At 35.0% G+C, this 27,360-nt stretch overlaps 1 protein-coding gene across 4 annotated transcripts in view; it reads right to left on the bottom strand.

Annotated features, from left to right (window-relative positions):
• Positions 1–27,360, bottom strand: part of PCDH7 (protocadherin 7) — a 494,834-nt gene that overhangs the window by 266,616 nt on the left and 200,858 nt on the right. For 2 of the 4 annotated variants that reach the window (XM_072620428.1, XM_072620430.1), the window contains exon 2: positions 15,289–15,505. In XM_072620428.1, coding sequence (XP_072476529.1) covers positions 15,289–15,505 — 217 coding nt within the window. The remainder of the gene's footprint in view (positions 1–15,288; positions 15,506–27,360) is intronic. The other 2 variants (XM_072620429.1, XM_072620431.1) reach the window with 1 other exon arrangement.

Here is a 27,360-nt window from a genome sequence, read left to right as displayed (position 1 = left end):
CTGTGGAGTGAAATTTGAAGTAGGTTTGTTTACTAGAGTAGCAAACAGACTGCTCGTCAGTAAGAAAATGAGTACTGTAGTATGAGCTTTTCTGTCTCACACCCAGGAAAAAGCATGATAGTAAGGCTCCAGTGAATGTATTCACTGAATAAATTATGCCAATTCCACACATCTCTGGATCCTCTAAACCCATTATATTACATTTTTAAGGAATATGTTTCATCTATTCATATTGGAGAAGGAAATGGTAAACCACTCCAGTATCTTTGATAAGAAAACCCCAAATGGGGTCACAGAGTCAGATATGACAGAAACAAATGAACAATATTCATACAGTTACCAAATATTCAGAAAATATTCAATCTATGTCTTATTCCTATTTTTTCTTGTTTTTATCGTTCTTGAGAAAATAAATTGATAAGATGGATTTCAAGTGTTTAGAACATTTCTGGCCTATTTAGTCCCATCAGATTCCCTTTAGTTTGTGATGTCTGTATATCAATAGTGATGCTTCTAATATGTGAATATATGCTGGGGATGGAAGCTCAATTCCAGGTGGACAGTCTCGGGCGGGTAAAGGTGGGAACTTCTAAATCTTAGAGTTCTCATGAGACTCCCCAGGAAACAACTGGGAATCGAGGTGAACCGAGCTATCTCCTGTATTTCCGCCTCTTCCCGTGAGAGACGTGATGGGAGAGAGCTCTCCCCGCCCTCGAGATTGCCCCGGTTCTGGGCACACTATTGTTATCTAACAGCACGGTATTCAGATGCAAACTATGCTGCTGGAGAGTTTAAGTAGGATCAGAAAAGCCTGAAAGTTCTCTTGGGCGGAGGGGCGCAGAGCGGACAGGACAACAAGGCTCAGCTTTTCCTCTCTCCTCTCTCCCCTCCCCCTCTCTCCCCATTTATACTTCTATTTCCAATCTCTTATTGTAAGATCTTTGCCTCCTTGGGAGATTCTTCGCTCCCTCCTAAGGAAGAATTCCCCTGCACTTGTAACTAGACCCTGAAATAAAGCTCAACCCTTGTTCGACTCTGGAACGTCCTTTCTCTCATACGAGCATCCGGTTTGGCCAACCGAAGACCTCGGGAGGTGAGGTAAGAAGACTCGGGTAGCCCTCAGGCCTCTAGGCCTGGCAAATATATGTTATGAAAATGTGGATAACAAATACACTTTATCTCCAATTCAGGGATTGACGTGATATTTCCAAGTCTTTCCTAACTCCATGGAACAACACAAAAATGACAACAATCTCACCATTATCAGTATTAATATGATCTGATGCAATTTTTCAATGTTGTTCCTTTTGTAGACCAGGAAGTATTCTAAAAGCTGTGGATATAGAGGAAGAGAGGAAACATATTCTGCCTTCAATAAGCTTACTATCTATCAGTGAAAACAATGTGTATATATATATATATATATATATATGTATATATATATGTATGTATGTATATATACATATATATGTAAAATCAAAATATTTAGAAATTCTACACAAATTAATTCAAAAGGACATAGAAAACTGGGAGATTAGAAAAAGTGTTATATAGGAAGTAGCTCAAGCTGAGCTTTGAAGGCAATGAGAAGAAAGAGCATCACATATATTGGAATAGGGATGTTCAAAGTCAAAAAGAAGGAATATTAATCAAATGTTACAAAGAACAACAAATAGACCTTTTGGGCTTAAATGAAGAGATTGTTAAGGATGGTAATATCTAACAAGCCTGGAATATTGGTTGATCTATACTGAAAAGGGTTTTAAAAGCCAAACAAGTTTGTTGGTATTTTATTCTAGAGACAATAAGCAATCATTGTGCTCTATTGACAAAAGGGCACATGTCATATTCCTGGTCCCTTTCTCGTTTAAAATATTTTAAATCATATAAAGAGTTTCATAGAACAAGTCCTGTGCTTTTAAGAACTTTGATTTGCCAGGTATATGAAGGATGAGTTAGGAAAGGGAGAGACTGAGGTAAAGAGACAATTTCTAAGGGTATTCCAATACTCCAGGTGAGAGGTGGTGAGGACTCAAAGAAGAGTTATTGTCACAAGAACAGAGAGAATGGAACAGATGCAAGAGTTGTTTTGGAAGTGGAATTGACAAGTTTTGACAACTAATTGAATATGGAGGATGTGAAAGAGGGAAGAGCTGTGATGATTAATAGGTTTCAATCCTGTGTAACTACAAGCTCAAAGGAAATTGGGAAATTAAAAAGAAGAGGTAGAGAAGACCATGAATTCTTCTTTGGATAGGGTGAACTTTAGATGCCCACTGGATATCTACTGGAAAGATCCAATATTTAACTGTAAAAGACTTAGCTACTCTGACCAAAATCAAGATCCAACACAATTCCAAAGGATCCATAGTAAAAAAGATATCCACCTCCAGAGAAAACTGATGAATTCTGAATGCCATTTATAGCATGCCTTTTTTCATATAAAAATTGTTCTAGTTTTACTTTTTGTCTGTGTTTTCCTTCTGCATGACTTCACATGTATAATCGATACCAAATTGTTTGCTTTCATAAATTAGGAGGCAGGAGGAAGGAAATGAACTTAGAAGGCATTTTTTAAAAAAATGTTAAATAAATAACATGTGTTAAATAATTACATGTAATTGGGAAATATTTAATGAAATAAAAGCACATTTTTTAAAAAGAGAAAAATTAAATTTAATATTTATGAAGTGATCTTAATAAATATTTTATGATAAACTATATATTTTCCCAGTTGCTGAATTTACAAGTCTTTGTCAAGAAAAATCACTCACATAATGCTGCACCATTAAGGAAATTAGAATATGTGTAATGAAAGCAAAGAGTTGACACAAAATAAATTTAAATTTGCTGCATGCATTTTTTAAATGTCTTTGAATTTGATCTTCATGGAAATATATTTGTAGAAAAACACTCATTTTTCTTTGTCATAATAAAGGGCTTCTATTCTCTTACTCAAGTGGCCAGGAACAGTATTTTTTTTTAAAGTGAAGTACTTAATATTTATTAAAAACTGAATTTTATTATTTTATATAATAAAAATAATATATAATGAAAATCAACCAACCAGCATTTATTAAATGATTACTGTATTCTAAATACAATGCTAAGGCCTGAGGTGGTTTGTTGTTTTTGGTTTTTAAAAGAAAGCAATCCCAGCCCTCAATGAGTTTAAATTCTAATGGTGGGTAATAACCAAATATAAAGATACATCAACATATATAATACAGATCCAGAGTAGAGAGAAGATAACTTATAGTAAATAAGAGCTGAAAGAAAAGAAAATAGAGGACACATAGCAAAACATACACTTAATCTGCCATAGGGCAAGCTTAAGTCAGATTAAAGGAAGAACTAAAATAGAAAGTTATAGACTATATTTTTCTCTAGGATTCTATCAAAATAGGGCAGCAGCCATTAATTAGGGGGGAGGTGTTTGTGCCACAGTTGGAAAAACATAATTGAGAGCATCCAAGATTTTTCTATGAGCCTATAGAAATATGTGAATAAAATGAGAGAGAGAGAGAGAGAGAGAGAGAGAGAGAGAGAGAGAGAGAGAGAGACAGACAGACAGACAGACAGACAGACAGACAGACAGAGACAGAGAAAGACAGAGACATGGAGACATGGAATGAGTAATGGGAGAGGCTAATAGACTGGAGAGTAGAAAAACAATTAAAGACAAGTGGGACCTAAGAGAGTTACTCTATGGCTTTCTTCCATATGCTTCTTTCAAAAATTGAAAGGGGGCAGAAACACCCATCATATGTCTAAGTTTGAAAAGTAAAAGAATAAAAAAATTATTTCCCATTTTAACAGGATAAAGAATAAACAAAAGGAACTAAGTAATCAAGTTAGAATTCTTGCCCTTCATACATTAAAGGAGCTTAAGAAATGCACACATGAAAACCACTATGTCCACGAAAAATTGATAACACTAATTTAATAGCTACTTGAACAGGGGTCTTGGATAAAATCCAGACATACACTGCAAAAGAAAGCCATATGGGTTTGATTTCTGAAAAGAGGATAAAAAGAGTCTGTGGTTAAAATAGACAAGGGCTAAGAATTGGTTTTAGATCTTCATTATAATAGAATATAGAGATGAACTAAAAGACTCAATGTTGTCCAGGAAACTAGAAGTTCTCAAAATTGACCACTTAAAGAACTGGTGAAGGCTGAATATAATTGAGTGTGCTGAATAGTCTACCATAGGGAAGTCAGGAGCAGGGGAAACATTCAAGAAGAAACTGCACTGTCTAAAAATAAAAGCTGCTTACTGTTGCCCATTCAAAGACAACATTTTAAACATGTACCTATACCTAAAATTAAAGTTTAGCAATTAGTAATGACAAATTGATGTAAATTCCAAATTCAAATATTTTCAAGCAGATTCTAGATTGAAACTAATGTAAAATATCTGGATAATTCAGGTCAAAGTTGGATCTTAATCAGAATTATCTGAATAATTTGGGGTTATTTTTGACAAAGACACTGGGATGGTTTGCCATTTCTTTCTCCAGATCATTTTACACATGAAGAAACTGAGACAAATGAGGTTAAATGATTTGCCCAGGGTCACAGATGTAGTAACTATCTGTGGAAAGATTTGAACTAAGGAAGATGGAGTCTTCCTGATTCTGGGACTGGCACCCTATCAACAGTGCCATTCAGCTGCCCCTTACACAGATTACCTTGGATTTTATAGGAATTCCAAACACTTAAGATTTATTACTGTGGTCTTTAGGAAATATGAATGCTAAGCTCCATGATACAAAAAAGAACTGTGGGGCAGCTAGGTGGCACAGTGAATAGAGCCCTGGCTCTGGAATTAGGAGGGCCTGAGTTCAGATGCTTGATGTTTACTAGCTGTGTGTCCTTGGGCAAGCCACTTAACCCTAATTTGCTTGCCTTTCCCCCCTCCAAGAAGCAAAACAAAAGCAAAACAAAACTGTTTCTTCATGTAAATCTTTTCTTAGACTACAACACAGTATAGGGAATCACAATATCCAATATTAACAGACCTTTACAATTCCTAGTTATGTAAGGGCAAGTTCCTTAAGGTCTCTGAAACTTGGCTGCTTCATCTGCACAACTGTGGCAAATACCACCTGTGTTATTTCATAGGATTTTATGAGGTTTTTAATGAAATAACGTATGTATAGTACTTGACAAAGCTTAAAGTATTATAGAAGTTTCAACAACAGATAAAGAAAAAAAAGAGGTGAAAGGCATCCTTTTAAGCACTTCCTTCTATGGTTATGTCCATGTCAATGTCAAAAGCCTTCCATATACTTCCATATTCTGGATTACTATGTATATAAAAGCAAACTGCAATTAGGTATTTCTTGCACTATTAAATTAGTGTTTATTCCCTGTGTAAAGGCAGTTTTGTTATTTTTAGTTGCAAAAGACATAGTAATATGTAAAATTTACACTTCTGTTACAATGGCATGCATCTAAGAAATAACAGATAAAATCTAGTCAATAATGCCAATTTACTTGTATTAATTGAGTTGATCCAACTACAGCTTGATTCAGTTTTCGTTTCAGATATCCACATTATTTCCTATTATAATAATGAAAAGTAAAGAGCTGATTTCTAATCAGCTAGAGAGTATATTGTACTTTTGCAAGTTATCCCACATCACTTATGCATAGTGTCCTTTGTTTTTTTCCCATAATACTTGACAGTAGGTCAAGAAAGAAAAAAATAAATTTAAACATTTAAAAAATGTTGAATTTACTACTACAAAAGAATCTCAATAGCATGTGTATGGTGATGGGGAAAGGCCATCAATATTATTTCTTTGCTTTCTAAATATTCAAAGAGGTTTTACAGTTGATTTACTAAATTAAATTTTCTTCTCTGCTACCACACTGATATTTCAGGAATTCAAAGATACTTCTCATTCATTTGTTTGAATGGCTTTGAAGGTGAACTAAGAGAAAGCAGTCATATCCTGGCAAATCTCCAAGATCAGGAACACAACTCTAGATTAGTAGGATTAACTCTAGGCAGAGAATTTTTGCTGTGATCTTTTAATTGTCCAGATTCTTTCTTACACTGGCAGAGTTCACTAGTGAGCTCTTTCTTATTCCACAAGTATATAGATAAGTTTAAAAGTTCTATTATTAAGATGTAAAATTACCTGCAATGTCTTAACAGGGCACCAGAGTCCAATAAAATGCCACATAAAACATTGTCACAACTTCCTAATTAGAAACAATCAGCCAATAAGCACTACTGTGTGCTAAGTATACATTAACTTACACACTGGGAAAATTTTCTCTGATCTCAACAAAGACAATGGAAAGAGCAACACAGAAGGTACATACTTTAAAATAGAAGTACAGGAATGTCAGATTTTCAAAAGCTGAGTACTCTAACTCTTCAGTTTTATCTCCTTCAAAAAAAAAAAATTCCATCAGCTAGCCACAGACCTCACGTGAACATATCAAAGCCAAACTGAATGGTTTTTGTGTTTACTTGTTAGTGAAATTCCATTTAAATATGATACGTAGGAAACATGCTAACTTCATATGACTTGGGCATATATCTTCATTCCCTTTTACTGAGTAATTGCAAACAGGCTTTCTTATATAATAGGAATGAGAAATCATGGAGCTTATAAGTTAAATCACAGTCTAAAAACTGTGATTCTCTATTTTTTTCTTTTTTTTACTGCTCCATCACTATCAATGTATGAACAAAAAGGGCTGTGTTGTATTTTTATTTGTCTCAAGTGACTTTCAAGATAACTCTGGAATGCCAACTCTCATCTCAGTGCTTCAATTAGGCATCAAGATAGGATAAATATTCTTGTATGAGGATGACATCATGCTAATTGTATGAAGTCCAAGAATACTACAGAGCCTTGGACTGTGGTCATCCTGTTCATCATCATCGCCATCATCTTCAGAACTAGCATTTATAATAGTTCTCAAAGGTTCACAAAGCATTTTACATACATTAACTCCCATCTCATCTACTCTCTAAGGATTGTGTCATTATTATTCCCATTTTATAGATAAGAAAACTGAGGTTGAGAGAGAGAGGTTATATGAGGATCTCATGGCTACAAAGTTGGACAGAATTTGAACTCAGAAACTTCTAACCCTGAGTACAGGACATAAATCACTGTCAGCTAGCTGTCATACTGCATTAAAACATGCGATATAGTTATAACCATTCAAAAGTTTGACATAGTCATTCACACAAGACACAACAGTCTCTAAAGAACTGGAAACGAGCATCATAATGGAGTGGTGCATGGTGAGTGCAAGCAGGCTTTAATATATAACAAAGAACAGTCAAAAAGGAACAGGAAGAAAATATAAATAGTATAATGGCAAATAAAGATGGGTTGGACATATGACAAGGGCAAGAGATAGTAAGTAGACAGCCCGAGAGAAAGCTCCCACAAACCAAGTGTTTTTTTTTTTCCATTTATGGAACACTAATGGGAAGACATGGGTGAGAGAAGCAAAAGACACCCAGACATGGATGGATTGTGATTTTTATCAAGGGAAGGAACATCTAAACTGATGAGATCATGGCGCCATTTCAGAATGTGAATAATGAAAAGTCAAACACTGATAACATAGCAATATTATATGAAATCAAATAATATGTAGTGGATCCATTTTGTCTAAGAAACAAAGCTTCCAAATAGTTTTAACAAAAGATCTATACTTTTAAAACTGGAAAAAAGATGAGCCAAGAAACTAAACATCAAACATCTTAGAAAAATGATAAAAGAGAATGGAAAGGAAGGAGAGAAGGAGTAGATGATTAAAATAAATTTTCAATCAACACAAAAAACACAGGGTAGCATCATGAAGAAAAATCCTGTCAAACTAATCTAATCTACTCTTTGCCAAGAAGGCAGGAATGGACCTGGTGTATCAGAGCAAGGGAATATGGGTAATGCTGCTTGGCCTCAAAAGGCTATTTTGGGGTTTTACTGAGCTGAAAAATATTGTCCACGGTAACCTTGGGGAGGACACCCAAAGAGCTGGAGGCAAGGTGTAGTGAGGGATCAAGAAAAACATAAAGTGCTATTTAGAAGAATTTCATAGGGGATTCAGGGTTAACATTTTAAGATTTGTGTTAATTATTTCTATAAAAGCCTGACAGCAGTGTTTTGTATGTAATATAAGTAGTATGTAGAACTTTTTTTTATACCACAGAGAGTATAGCGGTGATGCTTTTCTGTAAAGAGCTGGCCAGATTTAAGAGTCAAAACACAATCAAAGGGTACAGGACACAAACCAGGACATGAGAAATATGTACAGCGTGCGGATTAAGCAAAAATTCAGGGTGTCATTATTTCTAAGCAAAATAGGTGGTTGAACATGAAACAATTAATCTAGGAAGTATACAAAATCAATAGTTTACTGGTAGGCAGAAGAATAATTTTCCAATGTTACTTTCAGATCTGATATTAACTACATACTTCCTTCAAACATCACAACGTTTTGGACAAATAATTTACTCATAAAGGCCTAAAGTAAAAGTGAGAAGTCTAAATCTAAAGTAGAATTCAAAATGGCAATGTACACTGTATATGTACATGAGTAATACTTTTAAATAAGGCCAATGGCTTTAGGGACACTAGTAGAAATGCTAACTGCTCATAATTTCTAATTTTTTGCTATATGTTAATAATTCACATTCTCAAAGGGAAATGAATAGTTACAGTATAACTCGTGATATCTCAAACTAAATAAATTATGATTCCATCTTAAATAATTTATTGTCACACATATATGTACATATATATGTATATATGTATGTATGTATGTATGTATGTATGTATGTATGCATGTATATACACATATTCATTCTTTGGTTCTCAGTTCTCAGTTAGAACTTTGCTTTAGTCCCTCAAGGAATGTGGTAAAGATTGTCAACACTGTGGAAATGAGGGGGCCCATCACTGTAGCTGACTCTTGGTTGTTACTTGTCTGAAGCCATGACAGGTGACTTAGAACCATTTTCCACATCGTGGTCTCTCATTGTTTAGCTGATAATATCTTTTCATCCGTGGTTATCTTGAGTCTGGTTTGTATTTGAATATATGTAATTAGGCACTTACATGTTGTCTTCCCAACAGAATCTAAGTTCTTTGAGGCCAAGAACTACACCACTTTTGTCCTAATACTCCAACCTCTGAGCCCAGTACCTGGAATACAGTAAATACTTAATAAATTCTTGTGACTGATTCATCCCAATCTCTCTCTGGATTAGAAATACACAGGGACTTTGTAAAAGTAAGAAGTCTATATTCCTTATGCCCAGGTGTAAGTTGCTAGTCACTTCATATTTTTTTATTTACATAAATAAGTTATCTTGCATTTGGAATACTGACACCTAAGGTAGAAAAAATGGGCCCCAAATTAAAGGAAGATTATAATTTACCTCCAAAAAATGTCACCTTGAAAACATGTAACATCTTTTGTTTAATTTTAAGATATTATGATTATGACACGTAGGATTTTGTGGGAGATAATGTAGGCATGTATATGAATTGGGGGATAATCCTTGTGTACACATTTCATGTCTCTCATATTAGATTACAAGATCCTTGAAGGCAGTGGTTGGGTCTTTTGGCTCACCTCAGAATTTATCAGAGTGCTTTTATAAAAAGTAGAAGGTGCTTAATAAAAAGATTGCCAGTTTGTTTAGTGAATAAAATTAAGGAAACGGTAGCAAATAGCTTGTTCAACATTCAGCACACATTTAGACAACAATCAGCCCTTTCAGCGGAGGCAGTCAGAGAAACAGGCTTGGATACTGAAATCATCTCCATTCAGAAGACATGTCCTTAGAATCCCTTGCTACCCTTCTTCCCCTATACATATCAATGAATTCATCAAGACCAATAATATTTAAATTACCAAGTTAACAATAACTTTGAAAAATAATGAAGAAAATGGGTCAAATTTAAAGCAACTACATGGCAGAGTAATCCTCAGTGGCCTAAAAAGGACACCAATGTGGACATAAGAATCAGGTTCCATTGATCGTGAAGTGCACGGAGTTTATAGTTTATAAGAAAAATGTCAGGTCCTTTTCCTTATGTATATTCCCTTGCTTAGCAATCTGATCAACTCTCTTATTTCCAATTATTGCACAGTGTAGATAACTCCCAAATCTACATCTCCATCATCACCAAATGTACAAAAGCACCTCAAACTCAACATGTACAAAGAAGAACTCATTATTGTCCTCCAAAATCTGGACCTCTGCCTAACATCCCTGTTTCTACTGATGGCAAGCGAATGCTCCCCAATGTTGCCCAGGTTAATAAACTTGGACTCATTTTTCTCCCTCGCTCCACATATAATCAATTCTCAAAAGCTGTAGATTTTATCCTCACAGTATACTTTGCCCTTTGTCCTCTTCTCACACCTTCCACTGCAATCACCTTTGTTCAGGCACTCATCTTCTCTAATCTAGACCATTGTAATTGCCTCCTAACTGGCTTTCCTGATCTACTCCAATCTCTGTACAATCCATACTGGTATAGGACTCTTCTAAATGTTCATGCTGATAATGTCACTCAAAGCTTTCCTTCTACCCATCTCCATTGTCCTCTGGTGAAAATAAACAATCCTTCCTCAGATTTCTCAGAGTATTTCATCATGGACCTCTGACTTAACTTACTTATCCCACTGTCATATATTTAAATACACATTTATGACTTTCCCCCCAGCCCCGTATGAAACAATAAGCTACTTGAAGTCAAGTATGATTCAGTCCTTGTCTGTGAATCTCTAGTACATAATCTAGTGCCTTGCACAAAGCAGTCACTCAACAAATGTTTGTGGACTGAATGATGACAACCTAGAAGCAATAATAATTTCATTGTAATAGGAATGGTGGAACTAAGTATGTGGAATGCAAAATAAATATAACCCAAGACTGACTATAGAACTACGATTATTTCCTTAAAACTAAAAACAATGAGACTTAAGTTTTTTATAAATATTAATGTGTAAAGACATGAATTCACACAAAACAAAAAGTGAATGAAGAGGCACTAAAATTAATTAAAATGTTGCAATGGCTCACTTTCTGACATCATTTAAATTATTTGGAGAAACCTGCCTTAAGTAGAAAGTCATGATTAAAAACAATGAAGACCTAAAAAGCTAGCTATTTTAGCAAGAGAAATCAGACACATCATCCATGTCTGTGTTAAATGTCACTGAAATCACTCTGCTTTGATTTTGTAAATATGCTACTGTCTATTTTGGATAGCAAGGATTCAATATCCTTGATTTCTTTGGGGATATTATTAGCAAAAAAATACACCCAACAAATGGAAATGTGTTCTGTTTCTTATCTTTTTCATCCTTTACCTAGAAAACATCTACTAAGTCCAAGATGCAGATGAGGATGGATGGAATAGGTATAAATATTTAGAAGGTGTTTAAAGGACAGTTACTATTTTGACCTAGCACTTACTCTATGTGCAGGGCATTGTTTATGCAATATAATTTAGTGGAGTTCCTAAAAGACTCAATCTGCCCTAATATATTTTCTGTTAGTGTTCTGACCTCTCCTTCAACTTGGACAGAAGTTTCCATCATTCATTGGGATCAAATCACAAATTTATCATCTGCATAGATGCTATTAGAAAGAAGAAAAGGGTCTTAAGTTTCCTTTAGCCTAGCCACATTAATTCATCAGTCTGGCTTATTCTCACCATGGAAGATACAGAGAGCCTAGAATTATAGAGAAGAGATACAACAAGGATAAATATCGATTCAGTGGAAAGTACAGAATGAAAGGGCTAGAAATAATCTTAGACACCAAACCTCTAATTAAATAAAGAAACCAAAGTTCAGGTAGGGGGAGTATTTCTTTAGTATCAAATAGCAAAGAACTGGTACCCAGGTATTCTGACTCCCACTGCAATTCTCCTCAGATTTAACATATTATCACCAACCAGAGTATGAACACTAGCGTTGGGTGCATGTCTAAGGTAAGGGACAGACATGATCACAGGGATGGAGGAAGAGTGCAGGCCTTCAAAACTGTGATACCACCAGAGAAGGATTGAAAGAGAAAGGAAGAAGGATGTTAAATGTGTTACTAAACTGATAGGCAATTTAGTCTTTTAGTTTGATACTTTCCCTGTGCAAAGCCATCTAACCTTAATTATGCACTGGGATTTTCTGCCTTCTTTCAACTGAGATCTGTTTCACCTTACGTATCTCTTGATGTTACATTTTCATATTCACGTTACAAGCAATCATGTTACATTTCTCTTGTCATCCTCTACCATCAAAGATAAATGGAATACAAGAACATTCCAACGTAAGCTCTTTGAGGACAGGAACTGCTTTGTTTTTGTTCCCTTTCACCTAGCAGAGGGTCTGATAAGGTGCATGACTGATAAGGAATGCTTATTGAATTAATTCATTATTCTGCACTTAATATCCATATGACATGTAACATGGTATATAGTTTATTTTAAAAGAACTGAACCTACTAGTCTAATTTCTGCATCTCCTTGAATTCTGCTAAATGAGAAGCTGCAAAAGAAGACCTCTGATTTCTGATTGTGCTTCATTATTTATTCCCTTCACCTTTCTAAGATTCTAGGTACTATCTCTCATCATACTGTGCCATTATAATCACTTATGCTACTGTGCTATAAATTATCTTTTCAAATTTTAAAATGAAAATAAAACCAAAGCAATTAGTTATAATGGCATTGTTTCACACAGGTTGGAATGAAATGGTAAATATTTGAAGTAATACCAATTAGGAACAAGGACAGCATCCAAAATGGTCTTTTCATGGAAAATCCAAATGGAAATCCAATACAAATCCTGATTAAAACCTAACCAAGCAAGACACTCCAGATTACCTGGATTCCAATTAAATATGACAAATGAATACTTGACAGGTTTCAGTTCCAATTCTATTTATGTCAGAATGATCCATTAATATGGAAGATGAAATTACCAGAATTTCAGCAATTCAATTGTACTTTATAACTAGACAAGTAATCTGAAAACTTGGACCTAGCAAAACTCTCCCTCAAATGTCAACTGCTCCATTTAGAGAAACTGAAGTGCATCACTTCTCCTTCTGTCATTACCTACAGAACATTTCTAAAATGGATTTCTGCAAGGCAGATGACAAGCCACTATGTAAATCCAGAATTTCAAAAGCAACAGCGAAATTTCAAGGCCAGAAGGATCACTTTCATAATGAAAGCCCCCGCTTTTGTCAGGATTCAAAATAAAGTGATTGTGCCTTTTTGGTTTTTAATAAACAGTTGAGAGTGTCCCCTGGGAAGCATTTCAGATTAAATATTTCACCTAATGATGCTTTCACCTGTTACTTATTCTATGGCATTCTTTCTAAAGCATAACATACATGAGGCACATAGTTATGTTTAGGTGACTAATTTTTTTCTTCTTTTTTAAGAAGTTGAATATTCACACATGAACTAAAAACTGTCAAATTAACTTGAAGATGATTTAGATTATAATAGTGAAGAGGCTAAATCTGTCTACTAATGAAACAAAATGTTTTCAAAGAAAGAAAATAACATAAATGAATATTTTGCCATTTATAGATTTCTCAGTGGATTAAGAAAATCTTTATGTTCAAAGAAAGCTATTGGCGAGGATTAAAATTTTATTTCAGACTCATAAAGTGTGTATAAATGCTGCCTTCCTCTAAATATGCTATATATGTGATACAGTTTTCCACAGGAACCTTATCACTGTCCAGATGATTGCCAATATAACTACACAGTCACCCACATTTCAATTTAAAATTAAAACCTCTTAAAATCTATCAAGTGTGGCTCCTAAGGCCTCTTCAACTTAAAAAACACCAACATAACAAACTCCTTCTGCCCATATAAGTACACACTATCATACACACAGATAAGCATGCCTTCGTAGCCATAAGGCAAAATGCCAATTTGAACCCTGAGGAATTAAACAACATGGATCATCAATCATTAGATCCAAGATCAGACCTACTCAGCCAAACAATAATGGTGAATGCTGTCAAGGTAATTATCTAATGAAATTAACTTTAATAATAATTTCACTCTTGGTCAGTTATTTCATTCTATACTATGATGCCCAATTTCAAAGTTGCTATATAAAATATATCAATTTTTTTATTTCTAATGTATTTCTTAATTTGCATATTTTGGCTACAGAAAACAGTATACTTTTTAAAGGACAGTTTTATTTCAATTTGGGGACGGAATAGGAAAGGACAATCACTAAGTATTAAGCCAATTACTGAACTCATCTAAAGCCAACTTGTGATTTTGTAGTATCATGAAAATACCTGACATTCTCCTTTCTCCTACACGCAAACACACGTTTCTATCTATATGTATATATACATATGGATATATGTATATATACATACATTTGTAATAATTACAAAGATAATCAAAATTTCAGCATTCCACAGACTAACAAAAACTTACTATTTTGGACATACACTAAAAGTAACATTTATGGCCTGAAAATAAATCTATTATGTGTCCTGGAGAATTTTTTAAATGTTATAAATTTCTACATGATTTCTTTTTCATTCTAAGCCCTAAAAGAAACTTTCACTAAATATTTACTCTTTATTTTCTAATGTAAAAAAATATGTGAATCCAACACTTCACAATAATATGAGGATAAAAGGGTGTTTCTTTCCTTTCTATATAAATTAGAATATTGCATTAAAGTGGCAAACTCTAATAGGATTGTCATAATAAAATATAAACCTTGTTCTCCTCCTCTGACTCTTTTAGCACCTAATTGAAGCCAAATATAATTTCTGAAAACATTTTTATTAGTCCCTGGGAAAAATGAGAGTTGAGCAAGGTGTTTTCATTGCCATTTTCTTTCAGTAAGACTGGACATTTGCGATTGAAGAAATAGTTGCATGACAAAAATGAATAGTAGAAAACGAGTACATGAGGCCTTGATCAGTTTCTGTTAAAAAGAATTGTGCCTGGATTGTTTCCTCCATATTGGCTGCTTCCCTGACATTTTTATAAGCAAATTTACTGTTTCAGAGGAATAGTTTTAAGATAACGGAACAATTTCAGTTGATTTTATTTGTTGAGTTATGATCCCTTATTTGGTATTCCTGCTTTTTAGCAAACCTTATCATTATAAAATAAAATAGTTTTAGTTTAAGCTATTTTATTTTAGTTTTAGACTGACCTTTCCACAAGTCTACTTATTATGGCTCTCTAGCGTGATTATGTGTGTGAATGTTGTGTTTGTCCCTACCATTTTCCATATGCTCTGCCTCACCAACACTGCCATCCGGCGTAGTCCTCTCATAGTTGTCCTCTGGGAGTGGAAGGGCACCCAGTCTTGGCCCTGATGAACTCTTACTGCTTGGTGTTTCTGACTCCTCCAGCCCGCTGTCATAGCAACTCTGCAATGACCCCTGATGGGGGTCCTGAGGCTGACTCACAACAGAAAACGTCACTCTACGAAATGGCTGCAAGAGAAGAGATTCTGAATGTCACTAAATGTGAAGGTTTTGAAATAAATGATTTTAAAACATGAATTAAGTACAGTAATGCCTACAACTTACTAATTAAATAAAAAATATTAAATGTTTTAAAACATTTCATAAATTAGGTGTTATCTTTTGAAATGGATGCATAGAAGTCTCTTTCAGAAAAAGAACATACTATGCAACGGCAATATGAGATAAAAGCACACAAAAAATCTTGATTGATACAAGAACAATTTCATACTTGATCATTTTAGAAGCTTTCACTTCTGATATAACTATAACATATAAATTCTCTATAAAAATTAATGCCTGTGATTTTGGAAGTCAACAAGTCCAGTCAACATGCATTTATTAGCTATCCATTATGTGTCAGGCATTCTACTAAGAACCAGGGATACAAAGAAAGGCAAAAACAAAACAAATAAACAAAATGGTCACTGCTTTCAAAGAGCTCACAGTCTAATGGAAGCTGGTGGGAATAAAATTACTGCATAATAAAAAAGGCTAATTTTTAAAACACTTCTGACAGAAACAAATTGTCCACGGTTGGCTGTGTTTACGTCTCACAAACTATCAAGGCTTTACTAATGGTACAATTGATAGCAATTTTGTGACAATGCATTAAAATACTGATCATTATAGACTGATGTTTACTCTAATATTAAACGTAACAGTGTGCATATAATTTTGATCCTAGATTTTAAAAAATGAAAAGATAAGCTGGTCATAGGGCATGAGTGAGGACATTCACTTGCCAGTCCTAAGACTACGCTAGAATCCACGCACTATCGAAGTATTCTGAGCTTAAATTGGAACTGTTCCTTAACTATAGGCTCAGGACTCATAGTATCATCTAGTTGTCAACTGTTGGTAATCAATGGCTAAAAAGAATTCTTGAGCATGGAAATGCCATGATCATATCTACATCTTATTACATATTTTTACATATTTTGGTACTATTACTAAAGATGGATTGGATAGGTCAAAGATGAGAAGAAAAAACTAACTATACTAGAGAAAAGAAAAGAATTAGGTAATGTGAAGGATCAATGCTCAGGGTGAATGAGATAATGAGTGATGATGGTGATAAATTGGATCTTCATTTTCTTTGGTTTTCCCTTCCAAGGAAAATGCCCTTGTGTTGGAAAGTTCCTAAAAAAATAGTTAATAGGTACTTGGAATCTGATATAAATATGGAGATAATAAAAAGCACCCAGCTACCTTTGGTGATTTCAAGTTACTAAGCCAAAGGATTGAAAGACTGGTGATCATGATTATTGAGCCTCCATCAGTAATCTCTGAAAGATCATAGAAAACATGCAAAAGGTGCCATAGGCTTAGGAAAGGGCAAATATTTTCTCAAAAGGAACAAGAACAACCCACAGATGAGAATGGAATCTGCATTTTACAGGTCAACGAACTTGGCTTTTATTTCTGGTAGTAATTTAGAATATATTATACAAAGGATAGTTAGTTGAAAAGGAAGTGGTGATCATAAAGAGTTATCACAGCCTCATCAAGCACAAACTATGCCAGATTAATTCCATTTCATTTTTTGATGGGGGACCAGATCATTGGTGAGGGGTGTGAGGGTTGAGAGTGTTGCAGTTAAAATTTACCACTTCACTGAGATTCCTGTATAATCGCTATGCACAGACACAGGATAGATAATAATATAATTCAGTGGATCTGGAATTTGGATATAAATCGCAAAATACTCATTAACAGTACAATATTAAAACTGCAAGAACATCTTGAAGTAAAAAGAAAAGAAATTACTCTAGGAAAAGTCAAAAAAGTCAATGAACTTCACAATGCCCAGCATAATTCTCTGCATATAGAACTTACATTCTTAATTTGAACTTCATGGAAGAGAAATTGCAGAGAGTTAGACAGAGCTACTGATTTTAAGGCAGAATAGCAAAAATCATGGAAGAAGAGATGGAATATATTTTAAAAATTTATATTCATCAACTTATTATTTAGCCTGTTCCAAATAATTTTTAAAAGATTCTGTTGTCCCTAATTCAGGAAAAAAATATTCAATACAAACTAAGAAATCCTTAAAAAATCTCACACACATACACACACACAACACACACAACGAAATACACATATAAGAATAGCCCACAGGACAAATGGATAATTCACTATGAAATATAAATAGATACAATTTAGCTTTATGTTAATAGATGGTTTTCATAGATTGAGAGCTCACATGCTAAAAGTATAAGGTTTCTTAATGGAAAGTATCCAGTCATTGCATAATTTTTCTAAAGACATAATTAGGGATTATAAATTTTTTAGGATTGATTTATATTTGATAAATAATCATACACTACTCAAGGCATTAGGCAAAATTTAAAGTCTGCATTAAAACATGGCACCTACCTTTATGGAACTTAGCATAAGGCAATGGCACATACATAGATAACTATAATGCAGGTAAAACACTTTTGAGAAATGAAAGTACTTTGTGAAATTGAAGGGTGGGTGAATAACTACTAATTAGGAGATTGGAAGGAAGCTTCATAAGGAAGGGAATTTTAGTTATGTTAAAAGAATGAGTAGGGATATCATAGGTGAAGAGGACAAGGGGGGGAAAAGTCACAGAGATGGAGAAGAGAAAGATGAGAGAGACACACAGAGAAAGACAGAGATAGAGACAAAGAGAATAGTTTAGTTTGCCTAGAGTGTAGAGTGAATCGCAGGGAGCAGCATGACAACTTGTCAATCTATGATCAGATCACAGATTCTGAACTGGACAGAACATTAGAGGTCCACCCCTCTTATTTTACAAATGAGGAAACTGACAAAGAGTTAAGTTCTTCGCCTATGGCCACATAGCTAACAAATGTCTGAGATAAGATTTGAACACAGATCTTCCTGACTTCAAGAACATTCCTTTATCTACTCTACCTTACTCCTATGACCCTATTACATATTTATAGATAAAAAACATAGGGTGGTACCAGATTGTGGAAGGCCTTGAACGCAAGTCAAGGGAACTTGAACTTTATTCAGTGGATAATGGAACATGATTGAAGACTTTTGGGTGATACAACCTAATCCAGGGATGAGAATAATTATTCTAGTAGCTTAAAGGAAAGACTGGAAAGGAAATAAAGTCAAAATATTAGGGGACAATAGTCTATAGAAATGTGAATTAGGATGTACATTTGGTTAGTGATAGCGGAAATTAAAGAAATACATGTAAGAGATTGTGGAGGTCAAATGAACAGGTTTTGGTAAATTACTAAGTTTGAGAGATGAGGGAAGAATAATAGTTGTAAGATAAAACTAAACTTCTACACACACATGAATGGGGACGCCAGTGGTAGAAATAGACCATTTAGCATGTTCACACTAGAATACAGAATATTGATTTTTTAAAGCAGTATTCCTATTTGCAAACACATATTCATTTACACTTTTATTTTACCTAAGTATGCTTTTATTTTAAAGCAAATTCTGTATATGAATGATATGTATATTCAAAGACAAAAGTAGATTATTTAATACAGCGGTTCATGAAAAATTCAACTGCTGGGGATGGAAGCTCAATTCCATGTGGACAGTCTCGGGCAGGTAAAGGTGGGAACTTCTAAATCTTAGAGTTCTCATGAGGCCCCCCATATAACACCAGGGAATCGAGGAGTGAGACAGAGCAATCTTGTGTATTTCCGCCTCTTCCCGTGAGAAACGTGATGGGAGGAGCATCCCCCTCGAGACTGTCTCGGATCTGGGCACACCTATTGTTATCTAACAGGCATGGTATTCAGGTGCAAACTATGCGGCTGGAGAGCTTAATTATGGTCAGGAAAGCCTGAAGGTGCTCTTAGCTCGGGAGGGGTCGTTACAGGACAGAAGGCTCCGTTTTTCCTCTCTTCGCTCTCCCCTCCCCCTCTCTCCCCACTTACACTTCTGCTTCCAATCTCTTATTATAAGATCTTTGCCTCCTTGGGAGATTCCTCGCTCCCTCCTAAGGAAGAATTCCCCCTGCACTTGTAACCAGGACCCTGAATAAAAGCTTAACCCTTGTTCGACTCCGGAAAGTCTCTTCTCTCATACGTTTATCCGGTTTGGCCAACCGAAGACCTGCGATAGAGGTAAGGTAAGACTCGGGTAGCCCTCAGGCCTCTAGGCCTGGCATTCAACTATCTTCTATACTCTCAAATTGCAATATTATATTAGAGAGATCCATTACAATAGCAGCATTGTACCACTGACTCATGGGCTGAATACCAGTGGCAAAATATCATCCTTTCATCTGGACTATAATACTAAGCAACAAATCAGGCAGCATACCAATCTAAAATTTGAGGAAAAAGGAACATTTAGGAAACATGATACAAAATAATTCAACACAAATTTTTCCAACTAGAAATATAATGGATATATTAAACATACTTTTATGGTTATGCAACATAAGCCATGATGTTAATTTCATATTATTTATATTTGCCAGTAGATGCTGACTGAAGACTAAAAGGGAAATAGATTGTGTGTGTGTGTATATGTGCGTGTGTGTGCGCGCACTCCTGTGTGAGTAAACAAGTGATTGACACCACATCTATTTCTATTATTACACTTCATAGATTTAGTAACCTAAGAAGTAGGAGAGAATGAAGAAAAGGAGGTAGAAAAGCATCACTTCTCAGTGTCAGGCACAACCCAATACCATTTAAAGCAGTCAGTATTCAGGAAAGTTTGGAATTAGAATCTATGGAGATTGTGGTGCATTTTGAGATTGAGGAACTGAGAATGGCCACTGTCCCATTCCAATAATCTCCAGGATATGTTATGTGACTTGTTATGTCAAAGGCTACTTCTCATTCTTTGTTCTTAAAATAACTTTCCTAAAGAAAATGATAAAGTGCTTGGGAAATATTCCACTACTCTTTTATTAGCAGGGATGAAAGTTTTGAAGAAATTATTGAAAATGATGGAAATTATTATCCAGAAAGGTCACCAGAAATTCTGTTTTTTTTTCCTCAGAAAGGAAAAACTCATCAGGGGAGCTGTTTCCTCCCTCCTGAGGAGGAAAGTATGACCTAGATACAGACATTACATAGTTAACCTGGAGTAGTGCTATCCTCCCAGAAAACATCCATTCAATCATTCTTTCAAAACATGTTTTTAAGCACCTCCTATAGCTAGGTATTTTGCTAGGTACTAGCGATACAAGGAATACAATGAAATCCTTTTCCATCTTTAAAGGTAATTCTATCCCTTGGGAGAAGAGGATATATTCAGAAAAATAAAATACGTTCAAAGCAATTATCTGGGCAGTGGAGAGAAGCACTAGAACAGGCAGAATCAGGTAGGCCTCAATTAAGACATGGTACTTGAGGTGTGTCTGGACGTCAGCAAGGCATTTAACGAGGCAGAGGTGAAAACAAGGAGTGGCTCAGGCATCAAAGGCACAGACATGTATCTGAGAAATGGAAGATGGGGTGCAAAAACCTTATTAAAATTTCATGGTTTCATATATTCCATTGAAAGGAGACTCAGAAGTGATTTAGGTTGACCCCTTCACTTACCGCTGCCCACTTCCACTGATATATTTGAGAACAAATGTTAAGGTTAAGGGAAATATAGAAGGTATCAAAAGTGGCTTTGAAGAACCAGGGGGGAAAGCAAAGGACTTGGAGATGCCAGGGATTTCATCTTCTTCTCACTGAATGTCTTGACTTTGTAAGTAAAATTGGGCTATGCAAAGTGAACAGTTGATTAGATAGTATTTAAGAGAATCTATTTTTTTTTTCCCACTATCAGACAGTGAATTATTGGTAGAGGACAGAATGAATCCCATAAAGACCATGAATGATCACTGCTTGTAGGGTTAGTAGATTTGGTATCAGACAATGTAACTTTAACTCCTGGCTTTACCATTTACCATTTATCAGCAAGCATTTTAACCTAAGTTTCCTCATTTATAAAATGAATGATGTTCCTGACTGATGACCCTTCCAACTCTAAAATGAAGGCCAAATAACACTATAGGAAGAATGTATGTGAAAGTAAACTCTAAACTAACCAAAATTTTCAAATTGATCTTTGAAGGAAATAAAGAAAAATAGTTTGTTTTTTTTTAAATCAAGTTCATATCCTTGAAAACTATAGACATAACTTTTAAAAAATGGAAGAAGTGGTCAATAATTTCCAGGAAGAAATCACAGAGGAAAGGGTCAAGAATAATAACATCATCTTTATATACACATAAAAAGGAGAAACAATAAAAGATCTAATAATGTCAATAACAAGAGATGAATACAGTTCTATAGAGTCCAGTCCTGTTCAACATTGTGACCACCATCTACTTATGGAAGGAAAGGAATAGGATGATAGCTAGAAGGAGTATCGTAGCCAAACCAATGTCTTTGTGTTTGTGGAACGGAACAAGGCAGAAGAAGAGGTTAAAGATACTTCAGGGAGAGGAAATAATTGAAGGAAACCAGTCATAGAGGTGAAAGGGGAATAAGGAGGTGAAAAAAGGTTAGGTGGGCTGTTACAGAAAGAAAAGAATGAAATTCAGGGTGACAAAAAGAGAGAGACAGACAAGATGAACTAAACTTGTAGAATGAGATTTTTGATAAGAATGATGTCAAAACAAACAAAAAGGAAAATTCTATTCTAAGCAGCAACCACATAGATTTTCTACATGACCTCGTATATGCCTGTTGACCTCTTATTTCAGTGCCTTAGGCTGCTCATCTGTAAAATGGAGATGATAATATCTATTCCTTACTAACAGAAATACTCTGAGAACTAATGAGATAGTTTATAAAAACAGCCGTAAGCTCCCTCAAAGATATATACTATAAGAGGCATTACTCCTCAGGCCAAAGCTATATAACTACTTTCCATTATATTTTAGGAGTGTTTTTCAAAAATTTATGGTGGTTCAGTGATTCATGAAGCTTCAGTAAATAGTACTGTAAATCATAATGCAGTTGTGAGACCCAGTTTGGATTTTAATTTCCAAAGTTTACACTATATTATAAATATACGTTTTCACCCAGCCTTATGATCTTATCAGTACTGAGAACTGCAGGTGAGCAAACTCTCTCTACTAATACAGATCAGAGAAGGTAAATGTCATTTATACAGTGTCACATAACTAATGTGTGTCAGTGGCAGGGTTTTAATGCAGTATTCCTGACTCTAAGGCTAGTCCTCTATTGATGATGTTACAATCCCTTTCATGCTAGTTTACCTGAATTCTAATGATACTTGTCTTGAATTAGTTTCTTAAAATAAATTACATTATATCCTGAGTTCACATCTGTCCTCAAATACTTCCTAGCTGTATGACCCTGGGCAAATCACTTAGAGCTTTTTGTCTCAGTTTCCTCATCTATAAAAACAGCTGGAGAAGGAAATGGCAAACCACTCCAGTATCTTTGCCAAGAAAACCCCAAAGAGGGTCATGAAGACTTGAACAAAACTAAACAACAAAAATGTGCTAAGTACTAAGGATACAAAGAACATGCTTCCTGCTCTCAACAAGCTCACTTTTTGATGAGGAAAACAGCATGAAAACGACAATGTTAGTAAAAGATGAAAATAGAAAGTAATCTCAGAGGTAAAACACTCAGTGGAAGGAGGGGATCACCTAGAAAGGCCTTTTGTAGAAAGTCAGGTTTGAGTGGAGTCTAGAAGGATCCCAGGAAAGCTAGCAGGTGGAGATGAGGAGGGAGAGCATTACAGACAGGCATAGAGAGCAGCCAACCCAAAGGCATGGATGGAATCGGGAAGGACAATGTCATGTGTAAGAAACATGTCCCCAGAACAGTTAGGTTGAAGAGGGAAATCAAGAATAAGAATACTGGAAGGAGCCTCACTGTAAAGGGCTTTAAATACCAAAAAGAGGGTTTTGTATTTGATTTTGGAGGAAATAAGGAGGCAAAGAAGTAGACTGAGTGTGGGGAGAGGCCAAAATGGTATCCCTTGGTTCTCAGGTGGCATTTAAAAATCTTAATTAGATTTTTGTGATCAATAGGTATTTTATTGCCTAATAATTATGAACCTAAAAAAAAAAAAAAAGAAGTTCCTGTTGTTCTGTATGGATGAGGTACAATGTTCCCCCCACTGGAAGCACTGACAAGAAGCTACTGTTCTAAAACCAGTTAGACTTGGTTTGATGATGGAACAATTCATTTAAAACTCCTGCCTACGACTATGTCTGACAAGGGATGAAGCCCCATTGCTCCTCTATGTGGATATCCTTATTTCCAGTTGACAAGAGTGGCAAATATACTTGCTGAGTGGATGTTTATTGGTTGATTTAACATGTCAAATAATCAATCAATAAAAAACAAGACACAAAACCAAAAATAAAACAATCCCTGACACCAAGGGAACTGACATTCTAATGGTGGTAACCATAAGAATGCATACAAATATACACAGAATAAACACAAAGTAAATATAGTTTATTTATAAATATAGTTTAGAGAGGGTGGAAACAGTTGAGGAATAAGACTCTCCATGGAGACAGTAGTGCTTTCGTTTCATCTTGAAGCTAGTGATTGCTTGAAAAGGTAGAGGTGAGAAAAGTATGGAGATGGGTAATGGATTTGTGTATGAGGAATAACGAGGAGGTCATTTTGTCTAGACTGTAACCCAATGAGGCTAGAAAGATAGTTTGGGCCAGGTTATGAGGTGCTACAAAAAAGTAGTTCATATTTTATCCTAGAGGTAATGTGAAAGCAATGGATTTTATTGAGTGGCAGAGCAACATGGTCAAATTTACCCTTAAGGAAAAATCATTTTGGCAGATTTATGGAGGATAGATTGAGGTATGGAAAGACTGGAGGGGCAAGGTGGAAGTTAGGAGGCCACTCCAATAGTTTATGTAAGAGATGATGTAATGATTGAAGTGAGTAGGTGAGTAACAAGGAGGTGTATGTGAGATGGTGTACAAGTAGAAATGGCAAGCTTTGGTCATTGTCTGGATCTGAGGAAAAGTGAGGAGTAAGGGATAATCCTAAAGTTGATAACCTAGGGCATAGTGGTATTCTCAAGAGAAATAAAGATTTGGAAGAAGAATGGGTTGAGGGAAGATAATGAGTTCTGCTTTATATATGTTAAATTTGAGCTGTCTATAGGATGTTGTGTTCAAAGAGTCCAAGAGGCAATTAGCGATGAGGTCTAGAGATAGACTAAGGGTTGTCGACTAATTGATTCTTTGGTCTTAATGAAAAAAATTTCAGTAGCTTTCCTCTTTATAGCAAGGATTTACTCAACATGTTTTTCTTCACATCAGCCTTCTATCCCTATCTTTCTAATTAACTCCTCCTCTGCAACAAAGATGTACAATTAAACAATAAAAACCCTGATCAAATAACCCCACCTTACAGTGAAAACATCATTCTGCTCTGATCTTCCTTCTTTATCATGAAAAAAGAAGTCTGTCTCACTATCATGATTCATGATCCTTCTCTAGGACTAACATTATTTATATAGTTACTCAATATTCAAGGGGTTTTTAGTCAACCTTTCATCGTCATTATTATAACCGTGTATATTGTTCTTTTTCCTTATTTCTTTCTACATGAGTTCATATAAACCTTTCCAAGTTTCTCTTTCTCATATTTGTCTTCTTGTGCTGCATAATAGCATTCTACATTCACACACCAGAAGGTTTTTTTCCCCAAACATTTCCCCCATTGATGGGCACCCACCTTGTTTACAATTCTTGCAACCACAAAGAGTATTTATACGAATGTTCCGATATGAGGTGGGCCTTTTTTTCTTTGACTTCTTAAAGTAATTTGTCATAGGATAATTATTTAGAATATATATGATTATAGGCATATGTATATACACATATACATCTGCATATTTTTTCCTAAGACCTCAATTTGACCACCATAGGGTAAAATCATCTAACTGACCATAATCATAAAACACTGTATTTGTCAGATAAATCAGACCATGATATAGCAAGTATTTCTCTATCATTCAAGGACATTTCCCCCTGAAATAACAGTAACAATTAATTACTATGCTATTGTTTTGATACTTTGATGATCTATAATTACCCCTTTCATGCTAACTTATTCTAGGCAACTCTTCTATTTTCCCTCAAAATCTTCCATAGAATATGTAAAGAGCTTAATATATCAGTTCTTTCCCTTATTCTTATTATATCTCAAGGGTAACAAGACAACTTGGATTGTCTGTTTTCTTACTATTCTCATTGTACAGTTGACCCCCAAATCCCTATACTATGGTGTTACCATTAGAAATACTTGGGCAGGCATAAAAGTTATTAACTGCATGTACCAACATATAAGAAACACCTGTTCTTCATACCTAGCCATAGTTAGATTTGGGACTCAAGTTATTGTTACTTCTTTTAATTATAATGACTTTTGGTCATTTCTATTACAGACACAATAAAAGACTTTTTTTTTTCCAAAAAGGGATACTTTTGCCCACTTGTGCATTAAGGAATAGCTATCAGACTATGAAATAAGATAATACATGTAATGCACTTGGCAGGGAAATTGAATACAAAGAAAGTCACTATATTTCATAACTTCAGATCCTTAAGAGGTATCTCTATCTGATAAAACAGCACAGCCAATGGAATTTGCAAATCAAACAAAATTCATGATATGAATGTTTCTCTGAGCAGTAAAAAAGTGATTGTGAAAGTAAAATGCTCTAAAGCATGCAGGTCATTAAAAAAAATAAAACAACATTATTTCCACTGCTAATAAGGAGTGTCCAAGAGAAAATACTTTTAAAAAGAGATAGCAATCTCTATATCTCACCCCAAAAGCAATGTACCTAGAAAGCTACAGTATAGTAGCTTCTAGAAAGAACATGGGAAAGGAAGCCCTGCTTTGATCCCCTTTCATCCAACATATACATAAGAGATAAAGTCCACATGGGCAAAGTGTAGTAGAGATTTGAAGCAATTATCCAAATCATATCATTTTAATGATTTTTTTAAAAGTTGAAACTAAGCACTTTTGGTTAAATGATAAGGTAATGCAAGCACAGAGATGAATCTTTAGTACACATGGGACTTTTGACAATAATGTTCCCGCTTTTCCATTCTCAATTACAATCTAATTGTTTAGTTAATATCAGGGACTAAAATGAACAATGATCATGTGAAATGCTCAGGTATATCTTACAGATCTTGCTTGTCTTCAAATCCGAGTCAGCTAAATCTCTCCAACTTTTAAAGTACCAGAATACAAGACACTTTTATTTTCTTTTGTTTTGTCCTTTGAGAAGAGTACTATTCAGAATTCAGGACCATCATATTACAGATTATTTACAATAAATGAGAGAAAAAAGCATTGGTAGGGAAGTGAGGGTACATTCTTTTCACAATCCATTTCTATGAGCCAATGACAATGCCTTTATGGGGATTTTATTTACTCAAGGATGAGGCCCAAGGGATGCCATATATCGGAAAGAACCTCAGGTTAAATCTCTTTCCTTATTGAATGCTGCTCTGTGTCTTACAGACAACTTTATTGGGAACTTCAAATGCCTACCTCCCCTTTTAACTTCAATAGTTTCTTCATAAATCATCTCCTTATCTGAAACACATACAGCTGTGTCGACCTTATCTCTTTCTTTTGAATGGTCTGAAAACCTTTTTGCCATTCACTTAGTTATGTCCATTAAACAGATTTGGAATGATTCTCTTTTTCAGTCATAAAATACTTAACAGCATCTTGTTTGGAAGAATCATGGAGTAAGACCTGGTAGTGTTGTAATTGTCCCTTTATCTTTCTTTTAAGAGAGAAACCTTTTGTTTAGATTGTGTAAATTAATGAGCCAAGCATTCTCCTAATCTGAAA

The sequence above is a fragment of the Notamacropus eugenii genome, chromosome 6, assembly GCF_028372415.1.
Source record: "Notamacropus eugenii isolate mMacEug1 chromosome 6, mMacEug1.pri_v2, whole genome shotgun sequence".
NCBI lineage: Eukaryota > Metazoa > Chordata > Mammalia > Diprotodontia > Macropodidae > Notamacropus > Notamacropus eugenii.
This window is presented reverse-complemented; position numbering and strand designations above follow the sequence as displayed.